This window comes from Maylandia zebra, linkage group LG9 (assembly GCF_041146795.1).
Source record: "Maylandia zebra isolate NMK-2024a linkage group LG9, Mzebra_GT3a, whole genome shotgun sequence".
Taxonomy (NCBI): Eukaryota; Metazoa; Chordata; class Actinopteri; order Cichliformes; family Cichlidae; genus Maylandia; species Maylandia zebra.
The window spans coordinates 21,032,404-21,046,249 of record NC_135175.1 but is presented as its reverse complement, the minus strand read 5'-3'; the positions used below and the strand labels follow the sequence as shown (position 1 = coordinate 21,046,249).

General features: G+C 42.6%; 1 protein-coding gene across 10 annotated transcripts in view; it reads right to left on the bottom strand.

Annotated features, from left to right (window-relative positions):
- atp8a2 (ATPase phospholipid transporting 8A2) overlaps nucleotides 1–13,846 on the bottom strand; it is a 48,716-nt gene that overhangs the window by 26,734 nt on the left and 8,136 nt on the right. For 9 of the 10 annotated variants that reach the window (XR_191070.4, XM_004546695.4, XM_004546697.4 and 6 more), the window contains 21 exons: nucleotides 11,275–11,374; nucleotides 10,955–11,053; nucleotides 10,824–10,869; nucleotides 10,555–10,595; nucleotides 8,892–8,965; nucleotides 8,476–8,545; nucleotides 8,096–8,223; nucleotides 7,712–7,823; nucleotides 7,216–7,384; nucleotides 6,986–7,113; nucleotides 6,815–6,892; nucleotides 6,643–6,731; nucleotides 6,383–6,427; nucleotides 6,105–6,180; nucleotides 5,825–6,013; nucleotides 5,697–5,746; nucleotides 5,536–5,605; nucleotides 5,363–5,447; nucleotides 5,058–5,197; nucleotides 2,861–2,999; nucleotides 2,131–2,195 (listed from right to left, as the gene is read on the bottom strand). Coding sequence is in view for 9 of the 10 variants with exons in the window: in XM_004546695.4 (XP_004546752.1) it covers nucleotides 2,131–2,195; nucleotides 2,861–2,999; nucleotides 5,058–5,197; nucleotides 5,363–5,447; nucleotides 5,536–5,605; nucleotides 5,697–5,746; nucleotides 5,825–6,013; nucleotides 6,105–6,180; nucleotides 6,383–6,427; nucleotides 6,643–6,731; nucleotides 6,815–6,892; nucleotides 6,986–7,113; nucleotides 7,216–7,384; nucleotides 7,712–7,823; nucleotides 8,096–8,223; nucleotides 8,476–8,545; nucleotides 8,892–8,965; nucleotides 10,555–10,595; nucleotides 10,824–10,869; nucleotides 10,955–11,053; nucleotides 11,275–11,374 (1,993 nt within the window). In the remaining variant the exon portion in view is untranslated. The remainder of the gene's footprint in view (nucleotides 1–2,130; nucleotides 2,196–2,860; nucleotides 3,000–5,057; nucleotides 5,198–5,362; nucleotides 5,448–5,535; nucleotides 5,606–5,696; nucleotides 5,747–5,824; nucleotides 6,014–6,104; nucleotides 6,181–6,382; nucleotides 6,428–6,642; nucleotides 6,732–6,814; nucleotides 6,893–6,985; nucleotides 7,114–7,215; nucleotides 7,385–7,711; nucleotides 7,824–8,095; nucleotides 8,224–8,475; nucleotides 8,546–8,891; nucleotides 8,966–10,554; nucleotides 10,596–10,823; nucleotides 10,870–10,954; nucleotides 11,054–11,274; nucleotides 11,375–13,846) is intronic. The other variant, XM_004546696.4, reaches the window with a different exon arrangement.

The window sequence follows — 13,846 nt, the reverse complement described above, 5'->3', positions numbered from 1 at the left end:
TAAGTTGTTTTAATTTATTATCAAAAGAAAAACACTGAATCATATTAAAGATCACTTCCTGGCATGTTTCAGGTTTTACTTTGAAAAATATCCAGTGGCTGCTTACGTGTTTATATCAGACTTTTTCTCCTTAGTTTTAGCTGCAATGTGATTTTATTTAACTCTCATGTATAGAAAAATTTAACTTCTGTATGAATACAAAGTTTTCTTTTCTGACCTTTTCTGAAAATCAGTTGCAACGGGTCTTACAGAGTGGCAGAAGGTTGATTCTCTTAATCTGGACTTCTTCGGTCTCAGCTGACTTACAGGTTTCCCCAATCCTATAAACATTACATTTGCACAATGACTGAAACCAGCCCACTGAATGAACAATGGGCTGTGAGGCCAGTTCCTTGATCATTAAAATGCAAAAATGTTCTTACGGAGTGATTAATCCAAATTTAAAGCTTTTTGGTTTGAATCATCGTCAGTATGTAGCCATAGATCGGCCTCCCCAGAGCAGAGACCTCAGCAATATTAAAGCAGTGTGGGATCATCTTGACAGAAAACAGAACGAAAGGCAGCCAACATCTGAAGAAGAGCTTTGAATGTCCTTCAAGAAGCCTGGAGAACTATTCCTGAAGACTACTTAAAGAATTTACAAGAAAGCTGTTTAAGAGAGTTCAGACTGTGTTGAAAAATTAAAGTGGTCACACCAAATATTAACCTTTAAGCTTGTTAGAACTGTACAAACTCCTTCCTTTATATACTATATTTCCATGTATAAATGCACATGTTTTAAGAAATCTCTGCACTAATTTCCAATTTTCCTAGCCCTAAAAAACCTTTTGATAATTACATTTAGTCCAAGTGAAAGTTCAGTTCTGAGATGGAGTACCACAAACCCATCAGGCTTGAAACTGTACACGATCAGCGTGGGAGACAGTCTGCTAAAATATATTTTACAAACCAGTTTAGGATTGATCCGCTTACAGCGCTAAGATTAGTTTTCACCCTTGTGTCCTAATAGGCAATTCCCAGTGTAGAGTACCCTCGTTACCTTAACGTTAAATGCTTACCCCATCAAATTCAATTGATTTAGCATCTAAGTGGCCTGCATGTTATCTGACCAGCAGTTCCCCAAATCTAAGAGCTTTCAGACATCACTTTGCTAATTTTGACAGAGTAAACTTTACCAGTCAGAGCTTTACAATTCAGCATAATGCAAGAATCCAAAACAATTAAAAGTGCACAGCTTTACACTTAAATTCATAATCGTCACCAACAATAAAATCCATTCAGACCAGTAAACCATATTATGGAGGGATCATGCCGGAGACAAATCCAATTACTCTACAAACCCACAGTCCAGGAAACACACCATCTGCACACTGACTTATATGAGGCTAGAAAATTCTGAATGTAAACACAGAGATCTCTTTATGAATGCTTACCACACAATACACACATATAAACAAATAAACTAATACAAGGGCACACACAGAGTGCTTAAACTTGAAATTTACGAGTCATAATCTCCCGTGTCTTCCATAAAAACAAACCGAGTAATGGTGATTATATTTGTGCGAGCGCACACATGGGACTCAGGGAGACTGTCTGAAAGACAGGGACACATGACAGCAATCAAGCCACTTAGGTGAAGCAGTCACACAAGGAGGTTGAATGCAAAGAACACATAACTGGGGTTAGAAAATCTAATCGAGAGTAAAGGAATGTCTCAGATCTCAAAATAGCAACAGGATCATAAAGTGACTGAACACATAAGCTGTGTTCATTCTTCTGGGATTTAGCTTGAAATAGGAAATGATAAAAGAAGGAGAGACCACTGTAAGAGCACTGAAAGCGCTGTATGTGGAAGAGACCGAGGGGCAAAGAAGCGATAGCGCAGTGTTTGTCTCTTTTCATCCCTTTCTCCAAAGAGGACACCAGAGACTTTAATTACCTGCACCTGTGAACACACAAAGAGCCCCACCCACCGATCTTGGCTGCAGACCACACCCTTGTTCCCACAGTAACCTTCTTAAGACCCCCACCACACAGCCCACTATCTCCTAAAAGTCAACAAAAAGTCTCAACGCTGTACAAAGTATCCAGAGGCACGAAGGAGGAGGAAGAGGCCTGCCTACTCACGTCCAGCGAGTCCTCGTTGACGATGATGAGGGACATGCCGTGTGTCACCAGGCGACAGGAGTAACCTGAGAAACAGAAACAGATAAGTGGAGGGTAGAGGAGGAGGAGGAGGGTTTTCTCAAACCCAAAACACAGGTGAAAACTCGACACAGTCCTGGCTCTCACACACACACACACACACACACACACACACACACACACACACACACACACACACACACACACACACACACACACACACACACACACACACACACACACACACACACACCAATATGAGTTCCTTCACCAGCCTGTGACCAGCCTTATTTCCCTGCAGTAAATCAGGAAATCAACGCTCATACACACTTTGACAAGATGATCTGCGCCATCTCTGAGGATGCCCCAGCTTTTAAACTTGGAGCGACAAGTGTCAGCTCACATTTTCCTCTTCCCGTCATTGTTTTTTTGGACGTCTGCCACCAACTTTCTCCACGACTGCCAAGACACTAAACCCACTCATGTCACCCCCAGACGGTGGCTACACTGGTCGCAGGCACTTTCCACTTAGAGAATGGAGGCATCTCAGGCATCTCACAGCCCGCATAATGCCTGCTATTCTTCCAGCCATGATTTCATTAACTCCACAATACATTCAGTTTGCTACGCTGTTGCACATGAAACTGCAGCAGCACGTTTACTTGCTAAAAGCAACATTTTACCCTCACATTGTTATTTAAGCGTCTCTCACCTATATTGATGGCAGTCTCCTGCTTGTCTCCAGTGAGGACCCAGATCTTGATATCAGCCCTCATCAGAGTGGCAATTGTTTCTGGCACGCCAGCCTGGAGACGGTCCTCGATGGCTGTGGCACCCAACAGCATTAAGTTCTGTTAGAGGAGCAGAGGAGCGTGAAAGACATGCAGACATATTCTGTTAAAAAGAAATAAAGTTAGACTAAAAGAGAGGGAACAAAACATAGCACAGAATACTTAACGAGGTTTTAAAAACAATCATATTTAGGCCAGAAATAGACATCACCAGAGTGTACGTGAGGGCTCTTTTTCCCCAGACGGCATCATCCACGTCTAATTTGAGGGCGAGAGCGATGCCAGCGGATTCGGTTCAGCTCACTTTAGATTTCTGTACCAACTTTGTTTCTCCATGCCAAGACATAACCCTCCCCCCGCTTTAATTTGTTCAGCATTTATATGCACGTGTACCCTCATTAGACACACTCGGACATACACAAACACATGCACAGACACACAAGTTAACACTAATGTGTTGTTGACTCCAGTTTTATGGGGCTTTTGGCATGCTGGTGAAGGTAATTACCCTTGCGGTCTTCCAGTCAAACCTAACCCCCTCTTCTTGCTTCCTCTTTCTTTCTTTCTTTTAATTTCTTCACTTACTTTTCTCACCTCGCCTCTCTCCTCTAAAACCTTGATTTCCCCACCAAACAATTCACTGCTCTACTGTTAATCCCCATATCCTCTTATTTATCCTTTTTTTTAAAAACCAAAACAGCAATTCACTTTCACTATGTTCTACCTGTGAGCACAGACTAGCATTTAAATCATGATTATTTTTTAAATGCCTTAAAAGGTGACTTCAACTGTGTTTTCCAAATAAAAAAAAAAAAAACAACATAATGAATACCTAAAGAAATGGCACCAGCTCCAGTCCCAAGCGTGGCCCTAAATGGAGCCACTCTGCCACCTGCTGGCCACCAAGCAGCATTTCGTTCTCTGCATGAGTGAATCACACTGTGAATTTATCAGATCAATACTTCCATGTCTCCTCAATCTGACTGTATTTTTATTCAGTTTATTGTTAGTTTACCTCAGTTTTTCAGCCTTTTCCAAATATTTTGCTTACAATCTTTCAGCCACGGTGCAACTAAAAGGATCAAAGCCTCAGAGTTTGTTCAGACGAGCAACACTTCAAGCTGCACTGTGTCATACGGACTAGCGTGCCTCACTCTCCTCACGTCATATCCCAAACATGCCCTCCCAAATTAGCAGTCTATTTAAGCTGCAAAATGTGTCATCTCTCCCTCTGACATGTCAGCACCACTGCTGCCACCCTGCATTGCTGCCCGCTGTTTTGACCACTCCACCACGCCAACATCCATCTGTAGGCTCCGGGCGGGTGGGGGTGGGGGGATTGCTCATCAGTCTCCAGTTTTACGTGTAGCATATTTGTGGAGAGTGATAACCACAACCATGCTTACCAACCAGACACAAAAATACCTCGGAAAATGCAGCAGGGTGAATAACTGAGAGACAGCTGTGGTCTGAAGTTTACACACTCATCTTGGGCTTGAATTTCGTGATAATCCGGGGCTTTTAATGACTTCTTTGAACTGTTGTTTTTCCAGGGTGGAATGACTGTACACTAGGCATCTTTAATGACTAAAAAACAATAACTGGGTGTATAACCTTGAATTCTTTTTGGATTTTCTCAGATCCACACAGGGTCAGAAGTAGACTGTCTTTTAACTTGACGAGACCAAGGCCCATTAACTTCTCATTAGTGATCATGACTGACTGCAACTGGTATTTTCTCTTTGGCAGCATAATTTTTTTTGTTTGACAGCACTCACTGGACTGATCAATACTCAAAACAATGGGGAAATCCAAGGAACCTGTACATTTACATAAACTTGGAAGATCTTTGGGAGCCATTTCTAATCAACTGAGGATTCCAAGATCATCAGTTCAGACAATTGTACATAATTACAATGTACAATGTATTTAATGCCACAACTTTAACCCTACCAGTTCTGCCAAGATGATATGTCCAATATTCAGCCAGAAGGTGAAGAAGTTTAATGTCAAAAAATATTTTCCCGGCCTTTAAGGTGTCGCGGATAAATACAACAGAATAAACCAACAGGAGGTCACCAACACACATCATTTTAGACAAAGAGATGTTGTGTTTACCTTTTCCAGCAGCTCATAACACTCCTCAAGCTTCTGAGCGCGGTCTTTGATTATGGTGCTGACACGATTATATTCCTTTAACCACTCCTGATACGCTTCTTCCTCCAGGTCCACGTACGCAAAGCACAGTGTCCTCAAGCCTGAGTGGATGGAAGGAAGATAAGCTGGTCAAAGCCTTGTTACTGAGCTGAAATAGTTGCTGTTAGCTGCAAGACATCCACCAAATGCCAACAAATTTGTGACTTAAGTCTGACTTACAGAGGAAAAGCCTTAAAAATCAAAAACTACAAAATCTACCTTCTTACCTTCAGTAGCAAACTGTTCCAAATGAGCAACTGTTAAGTCTTTGTACTGAGACGCTTCGGTCAGACGTTCAAAAATAACATTATCCTACAAAAACAAGGAATTGACCATTAAATTAAAACCATTACCTTACATTCATTAACATCTGAATTTACTGATAATGAGATAAACGCACCGCTCCTTTGCAGTACAGCCGGAGCTTCCCATTGGGTGTCCTGACCACCACAGACATCCGTTTACGGTTACTGTAAAGACAATTTAGTTTAGTCTCAACCCAAAGCAGTCTCATATCAGCATTTTATCACTGGTTAAGAAAAACATCAACTTCAAGCTCACCTGGAAAACTCCAGCACATTCAGTAGCTCATAGCTCTTCTCTTCCCCCATCTGAAACCCACAAAAAAATGTCAGCTCCTGTCCAAAAAGTAGCTGCGACTCCAGAGACGTGTGCGGTTACACACTTACAGCTTCAATGATGACTGAATCAGGGGTCCTGGCAGTGAAGACAAAGCCCAGCCCTTTGGCTCCTTTGACCAGTGCTCCTTCGTCAGGGGACGAGGCCTGGTAGATGATCTGGTCGTCCTCCCTCTCTGGAACCACCGTGTGGCACACCGCCATCATCGTCAAGAACTCGCAGATCTGAGGTGATGTAGGCTGAACGCCCGCGAGCAAACAGAGTGAACGTGGTTATTAGCAACAGCCTCCAAGACGGATGGCTTCAAAGAAAGAAAGAGAAAAGCCTCACATGGTCCTTCTCGATGTTCTGAATCAGAGTTGGGTCGTCAAACTCTGTGGAGTTGTGGCTGCTGGATGGCAGATTACTAAAAGACAAAAAAAAAAGAATCCAAATGTATTTTATTTATTTTGTGTGTGTGTGTTGGGGGGGGGGGGTCTTTGCAGGCTACAAGACATAATTTTCTGATAAAAGCAGGTAAACATTTAGGAAAGAGTCCAACGCACAAAATGAGGAAAAAAACCACTAAAAAGGGAAAGGCTGATGTTGAGGGGGAGGTGGTCACTAACCTGAAGTCGTCCATTGAACGCTCACAGTCAAGATCAGGGAAGTGGCTGCAGTAATGAATGCGGTGGAAATGCAAAAGGAATTAGTTTGAAATCAGTTGATGAATTTGATTAGTTCATCTAATTAAGCATGCACGAGATTAATCAACTGAGCAGCAGCTAATGCTAATTAAGTTCATCTAACACAGGCCGATAAGGAAATATCAGTAAGACGATCTGAGAGAAAAAGAGGTGAGAATTTATTTACAGATGCGATAACTGACCCATACGTTATCCCGGCTATGGTACACTTCTTAAAGTGCATGATGTTACAGGTCAGAGTTCCAGTCTTGTCGGAAAACAGATACTTGACCTAGAAAAAGACAGACGGTGAGTAACGAGAACAAAAGCAGGATGTTTTAGAGCAGCTCGTTACGAAGAGGGCGAGGAACCGACCTGGCCCAGTTCCTCATTAAGATTAGACGTTCGCGCCATGGCTGGCGTGTCCGTTTCTGAGTAGTACATCTCCACATCCTGAGGACAAGAGCAAAAAAACACTTGAAGTAAGTGTGTAATCGACCAGTTGTAGTTTATAAGCACGCATTAAAAATGATGCACGGGTCATACCCAGTTAATAAAGAGAGCCTGTGTGAACTTCACCACCTCCAGAGTGACCAGCAGGCTGATGGGGATCAGGTTATTGTACAGGATGATGAACGTCAGTAGGTTATATGCAAAGTTCAGGGAGATGTCGCCTGAAGTCGCAGACAAAATTCCTTCATGTAATAACCCAGATTTACCCAAACATGCAAGTAATATAATGAGACTTAAGCAATCTTGGCGCGTTATGGTCTCACCGGCCCGGGACAGGTACCAGCAGGCTTCGTCTGTGTGTTCTCTGTTCCAGATGGCTGCGCCCACAGAGCTGACCAGTGCCATGACCAGCAGGATGCCAAACAGAACCAGAATCTGCATGTTGGTCACCCGCTCCACATTAGAGCGCTTCAGTGGCGCCTTGGTGGAGTTCTGGGAGTTGGAAAGGCTTTTGTTAGGAGCTACGTTTTACTCAATTAATTATTGCAGTAACAGTAACAGAAATGCATAATTCAGATGACCGATTTTCATCCATTTTTAGCAGGAGAATGCACGAGCAATCCAAAGACTGTAGCTGAAGATTAGTCTGGATGCAGTCCCGGTTAAGAATGTGTCACGGTTAACTGAAAGCTCTAAACTCGCCCAGGCAAGGATGACGAAGAGATCCTAATTAATAAACAATTTGAAATTTGGCTTCAAATGCCGGATTTTTCATGCTTATTCACAGTTTACTGACTTAGAACACAGCAGAGGATTTACCTGCATCAGTTTGGAGTCGTGGCCAGTGTAGACAACAATTCCCACAACCCACTGCGTGTTCCTGAGCTGGGCGCCACGCAGCAGCACCTGGTCTGGACCCAGAGGGACTGGACTGAATGAAAGAGAGGTTTTTAGCCCCAAATCAAGTAAATAAATGTCGATTTCTGCAGTTTATGCAATTAATTTTTCTACTTTTAAGTTGCTTCTCAATTTTTACTTCCTAATTGTTTTTTTAATCCACAAAAAATGCGAATCACTGCATGTCTTCCGTGAGGAACCAGTGCTGTGCAAGTTTAAAACAAAACAGATTTTAGCACCTAATTCTGACAGAGCATTTGCTAGAGCTCAAACCTAAGTGACGAGGAAAAAAAGTATGTCTCTCACTTCTGGTTTTCCAGCCGTAGAGTGCCAGTGAAGTCATACAGGTGTCTGTTGGGGCCTTCGCACTCCAGACGACCAGACAGTGCCATCAAATCCTCCAGGGTCTGAAACCCAGCCGTGAGTGGGAGACCCTGGAAAGCAAAGGCATGACAAGTAAAGTCAAGGAGCGCTTACTGAGGCAATGGTTTAACCAGACAAAGTATGAGAAAGCAACTGCACTACTGGACTTTGTACAAAATTCTTTAAAAAATTACAAATTTGCTTTGTTTTTGCCTTTGAAAATTTAATCGGTCAATTTTCAAGTCGTCCTTTGGGGCAAAATGAGGGACATTTGAAGAGACGTCACATTCACGAGACGTACGAACGACAGACAGACAACCCACCTGTCTGATCTTCAGGTTGGTTTCTCCGTCCAGGTTAGAGGTCTCAATGTAACACATGGCCTGTGGTTCACTGCAGAGAAGAGGGCAGGTTTGGATTAAAAACACTATAAAGATAAACAACAATGCACAGAAAACCATAAACTGTTATTTCTGAACATTAAACATTGCCTGCAAAGATCTGTAAATAACTATAATATTTTTAATTTAAAGTTGATAAATAATAAGCTACATTTTTAGGAAGTAATTAAGCTAAAAATGACTTATTATTTTTATCCATTTAACAAAAATAATAAATGAACCACAAATAAAAATAAACATTAGCAGCAGCCCTTAAAAGCAGCTTAACAGATGTTTAGAATATATTAATGAGGTACATGCAGCATGCTCACACAGACAGAGAGACACAGGACTCTGACCTGGAGGACACTATAACCATGTCAGCTGGGAGGTGCTGGCCATTAGTCACCTTCACTATATCTCCTACTGCCACCTTGTGGCCAGGACGCAGCAGTGCAACAGCATGAGGCAGGGAAGAAGAGGGGCATTGAGGCAGAGGGTAACAGAGAACAGGAGGGGTAAGAGATGAAGACAGAGAGGAAACAATGGGCAGGTTAATAATATGTGACCAGCAGAGGATGCAGCCAAATAAAAAAGACGAGTTTGAAGTTTTATGCGATTCATGAGCAAGAAAGAAGAAAAGAGAAGGAACACTTTTGTCTTGTGAAGTGTTCCAGGAAATTCTGCAGCTGATTTAAAAGTATATACACATTACAATTCCTAAAGAAAGTCCTCGTGTAGCTGAGAAGTTTCCCCAAATGACCCAATTCCAAAAAAAGGAATGCATGATAACTTCAGAGAACCAAGGTCAGGGCAAAGCATGTGGAGCTGACTTTATAACTGTAGACAGTCATGCTAAAACACTGCCAGTTTGCTACATCAGGCACTGCAGAAACTATGCAAGTGTTTCAGGCTGTCGGTTCTCCTCGGATCAGCAGCCGGAAACTTGTTTTCCAAGTACACAGGAAGGGGGGAGGTAAGCTTCGCTTCAAGAAATGTGACAATCTTGGATAGGATGTAAACTGTGACACTGCCAATTCCTACACAATCAAAAAAAACAAAAAAAACTACTGTACTGACCCTGCATCTTATTATAATCACGTATGAAGGGCAAGGGCGACTTTTTTAAAGAATCCCTCAGACTTTCATTAATAGAAAGAAAAGCAAAAACTCTTCCAAAAACTGATTTTATGATCTAGCGAACCCAAAGTTGCTGAAAAGTTATTTAAGGGCTTGAAGGGCGACTGAATCAAATTCCTGCACCTGTCGTGTCACTGTGAAACAATGGGGCTTAATTTCTGCTGTAGACGTCTGTCATCCGCATAACGAGGGCTCAAATTTGATTTGACTTGACCTGCTGGAGAAAGACTGTGCACAGCTGGACTCAGTTAATGGGCATGTCCGCTAAGAACATTCACAACCTTGCAGAAATGACAAAAAAGACTGGAAGGAAAAAGCTTTGTGTGAGCGGGTTATACACTCACTCGGTTCAATGAACTGCAAACCACCGGAGAAAACGCAACTATTCAACAAAAAAGATGTGCCTGTTTGAAATACTGGACAAATTAATCCCCTGAAGAACAATTAGATGCGCTTGTTATCTGATCATGAAACGTGACTACTAATAGGACAAGCATGTTTTGCCTGTCAAGGATCCAAAGTACTCATAGGACAGTCTATTGAACAAATAAAAAATAGGTGTGGGAAACGGTGGAATAAGTCCACATTAAAAGCCATCTCTTAGCTCTAACGGACATAATCAGATGTACTAACTGTTATTTTTTATCATCTCATGAGGGTTACTGCTCTTGCTTTGAAGTATTTCATTCCGAAGCGTTCACTTTTTGTTTCTTTTGCATGCTTTTTTACAATACCTGAAATTCATTCAGTACAGTAAGAGAGTTTCTCATACTTCTTTCAACGTTATTTGACGTCGCTCGTGGCAATGAAACAGGCTAATCAGTGTTGTGAAACAGCAAGAGAGATAAGTCAGAGCACGAGAGTCGAAGAATGTGACGATACCTGTTTCCAGATAAATGTCTGCCAGGCTCCGCTCCGCAGCACTGAGAGACAAGGACAACACAGCCATCAGTCAGCCTATAGAGCAGCTCTCATGCAGTATTCATAGCCACTAAACATTTGTCTGGGGCACGGCGGCCTGCGCTATAATGACTGATAGACAACAGCCATTCACCCTGACATGAAAGGAAAACAAAGCCCACGCAAATACACGCACACACGAGCACTCTCATGAAAAACAGAAAGCACATTAACAAGCACACGCGTGATACCTGTTGTCTTCTTCTTGTTGACCGTGTTGTCTGCTTTATGCCTTTTCTGTGGCGAGATGAACGACGATTAAGTTAGCCCCACAACGCATCACTTTTCCAGTTTATGGTGATACTCACATGGTGATACTCACATAGTCCTCTATGATCTCTTTGATCCCGGCCACTGTGAGAATGAAGATAAGCGGGACGAGCGTGGTGTAGCGACCGGTCGGTGACACATCAGGGATTTGCTAATGAGGGAGAAAGAGAGAAATTGATGCTGATAGAGCTGATCGCAAAGAGAAGAAATGCCATTTCATAACACCGCATTTCCCTTAAAGGTGGACTTTTGCACACTCTGACATGCGATGAAATAGGCTTTGCAGGACGGAGCATCTAAAGGCTGGGCTGAGTGCAGAAATCAAACAAACAGTTCGCTGAGCAAACAGCGCTGGCAGCTGCTGGGGTTTACCTGCATGAGTGCGATGAACAGGAAGAAGGCATTGGCAGCACGTCGGATCTGCTCGTACAGAAAGCGCGGCAGAAAGGTGAGAATCCCATACTTTGTGGTGCTGTAGAAGAAGACAGTGAGAACAAAAGAAAGACAAAAAGGGAAAGTTGTTTACGTTCAAAGAGATGCCGGAAAAGTCAGGTAAAGCTTTAGCAAAGCTGGGACTTCATGCATAAATTGTGAGCTAATGATTTTTTTTCCTCACTCAGGGAATGCTTGAGTAGCATTACCTTAAAGGCTGAATAACAAAGAAGTCCATTTGGGTTTTAATATTGCAGCACTTGAAAATCTCTTACAAACACAAAATTGTGCTCAGAGAGTGCAAAACAGAGCCATTACGTCCTGCAAACACACAACCCTCTCTATAAATAGGCCAAGACGTTTAATCCAACACTAAATTTAGACCCCAAAATACCCCAAAACAGCGCAAAGAAGCCTTGGCAACCTTTTTGTCAGTCATCTGTATTGATCAGACAGCTGTATCGATTAGCGTTGTTATAGCCAGGAGCTACAGTAAGAGCTTTCAGATGAGCTAAAAATAAGAAGTCACCCTTCAAATCAAGGCCTGCCTTGTTTTTGTGTTGTTTTCTTTTTTTCCCCCGTGCAGCCTGAGTGAACAGTAAGAGCCTCCGCTTCCGACTGCATAATGGACAGTGTGCGTTAGCGTGCGTGAGGGCATAGATTGCATGCAGCAAATTGCAAAACACACTCCTCTATCACAATTCAGAATCTCCTTGGAGATGAACCCAAAACTGCTTTCGCCATCTGCCTTACACTCAGACACAGAACGATAAAGGCCGGGATGTTACACACACACCAAAAAACTAAAAAGACAGAATCCCAACAGATGCTTTTCAGTCACACTGTTACACACTGTCCTCCGGGTACAGCCACACTAATGCATTTTTGCGTAACTTTTGTAGTGTTTTGCAACTTCTAACACACCCAAAAGGGTAGTAGAGACATTTGAAAATCCTGTTTATCCAGTTTTAACTTAAACAAAATTAAAACGGCGTCTTAGTTTGGACAGAAATGGAGACTTTTTGGATGCAAACACCTACAGTCGCTTTTTAATTGGATTCTATCCATCGCCATAATTAAGTCAAAACACATCTAGCTAAGCCCACATGTGATCCTTTTCACGTGGGTACTCCTTTTTCCACTGCCCTACGATCCTTTGGCGATGGATAACGCCCCCCAGTACCTCTCTTAAAAATGTCGCCATACTTGCTTTGCAATTACTTTTTCCCCCCCTGCTGCCATGACAACCATATACTCGCTTGATACTTTCAGTAAGAGTACCACCTGATGGTCGATCCAAGTAAAGAAGTCTTGTTGGCACTCTAGTTCTTCTCCTGCAGTTTTGTGTACAAGCAACCAACTGTCTGCTTTCTGTTTTCACTGTGACTCACATGCCCAGTGTACGTGACTGTTTCTGAACCTGCGCTAAACCAACTTTGATTTTATAATATGAAAACCTGTTTGTGTGACATATTCAGAACTTGAGTCTAACCCAGATGCTCTGGTTACGTCAGAGTCAATGAAGCTACACCGATGATCGAGCAGATAAGGTAGCCTCAATCTAACCACAGACAAGTGATACCAGATGCCACAAAGAGCAAGACCCCGGCTTCCAGTGCTTTAGCAAAAAAAAAAAAAAGAAAAAAAAAGATAGAAAACAACCCAAAACTTCTGCCGGTGTTATTTTTTTATAGCATAAATGTCCAACTTGCTGGTGGGGTTAACAGCTGTCAGCTGCAGGGGTGATGCTCTCCTGCAGTTGTGTGGCTTTGACATGTTTTTATAAAAAACAGACTGAGTTCTTCATGCATTAAGAACTGGGCCGAGGTCGGAGAAGAGTCATTGATATAATGGGAAGAACATGAGTTATGCACATGTTACTTTGTGCTTAATGGCAATGTGCTATGAAAACAACAACATTAAAAAAAAAAGGAAGCGATGGATCTGGGAAATTGGAGAAGAGGTGAGTTGAGTATACAGATAAAAGCTACAAGGCTTTAATCTCCGCCCCCGTAAAAAAAATCAATAGTGCTATTGAACTTTTAAAACACAAACTGAAGATTTACAGGAACACGGAGACATCAAAGGCCATGCCTCTGGAGCCAGAGTGCTCCCGCCTCTCCAATCACCATGCAGTGGGGGCAACACGCCATGCATGATCCAATCAGAGGAGCAAGGGAGCAACCACCTTAATCTTCTTTGTAGAGCTGAATTGGGGGGTTTTTAAAAGTGGAACTGACTCTCCCGACAATGACGGCAAGCCCACTGAATGCTCGCTGCGCAGCGTCGAGCCTTTCGCTCACCGACCGCGAACCCTGGTCTCCTCATGGCACCGTCCTCAGTTACAACATGCAAACAGCAACAAGAGCCAAATTTCACTGGTGTCTGCCTGAATCAGACTTGACTGAGTTTCTATTTATTACTACAGCTGAGCCAGTAAAGTATTCTAATGACAGCTGGGACAATAAGAGATTGAAAAAAGAGACTCTTTGTCGCAGCACAGGCTGTTTGG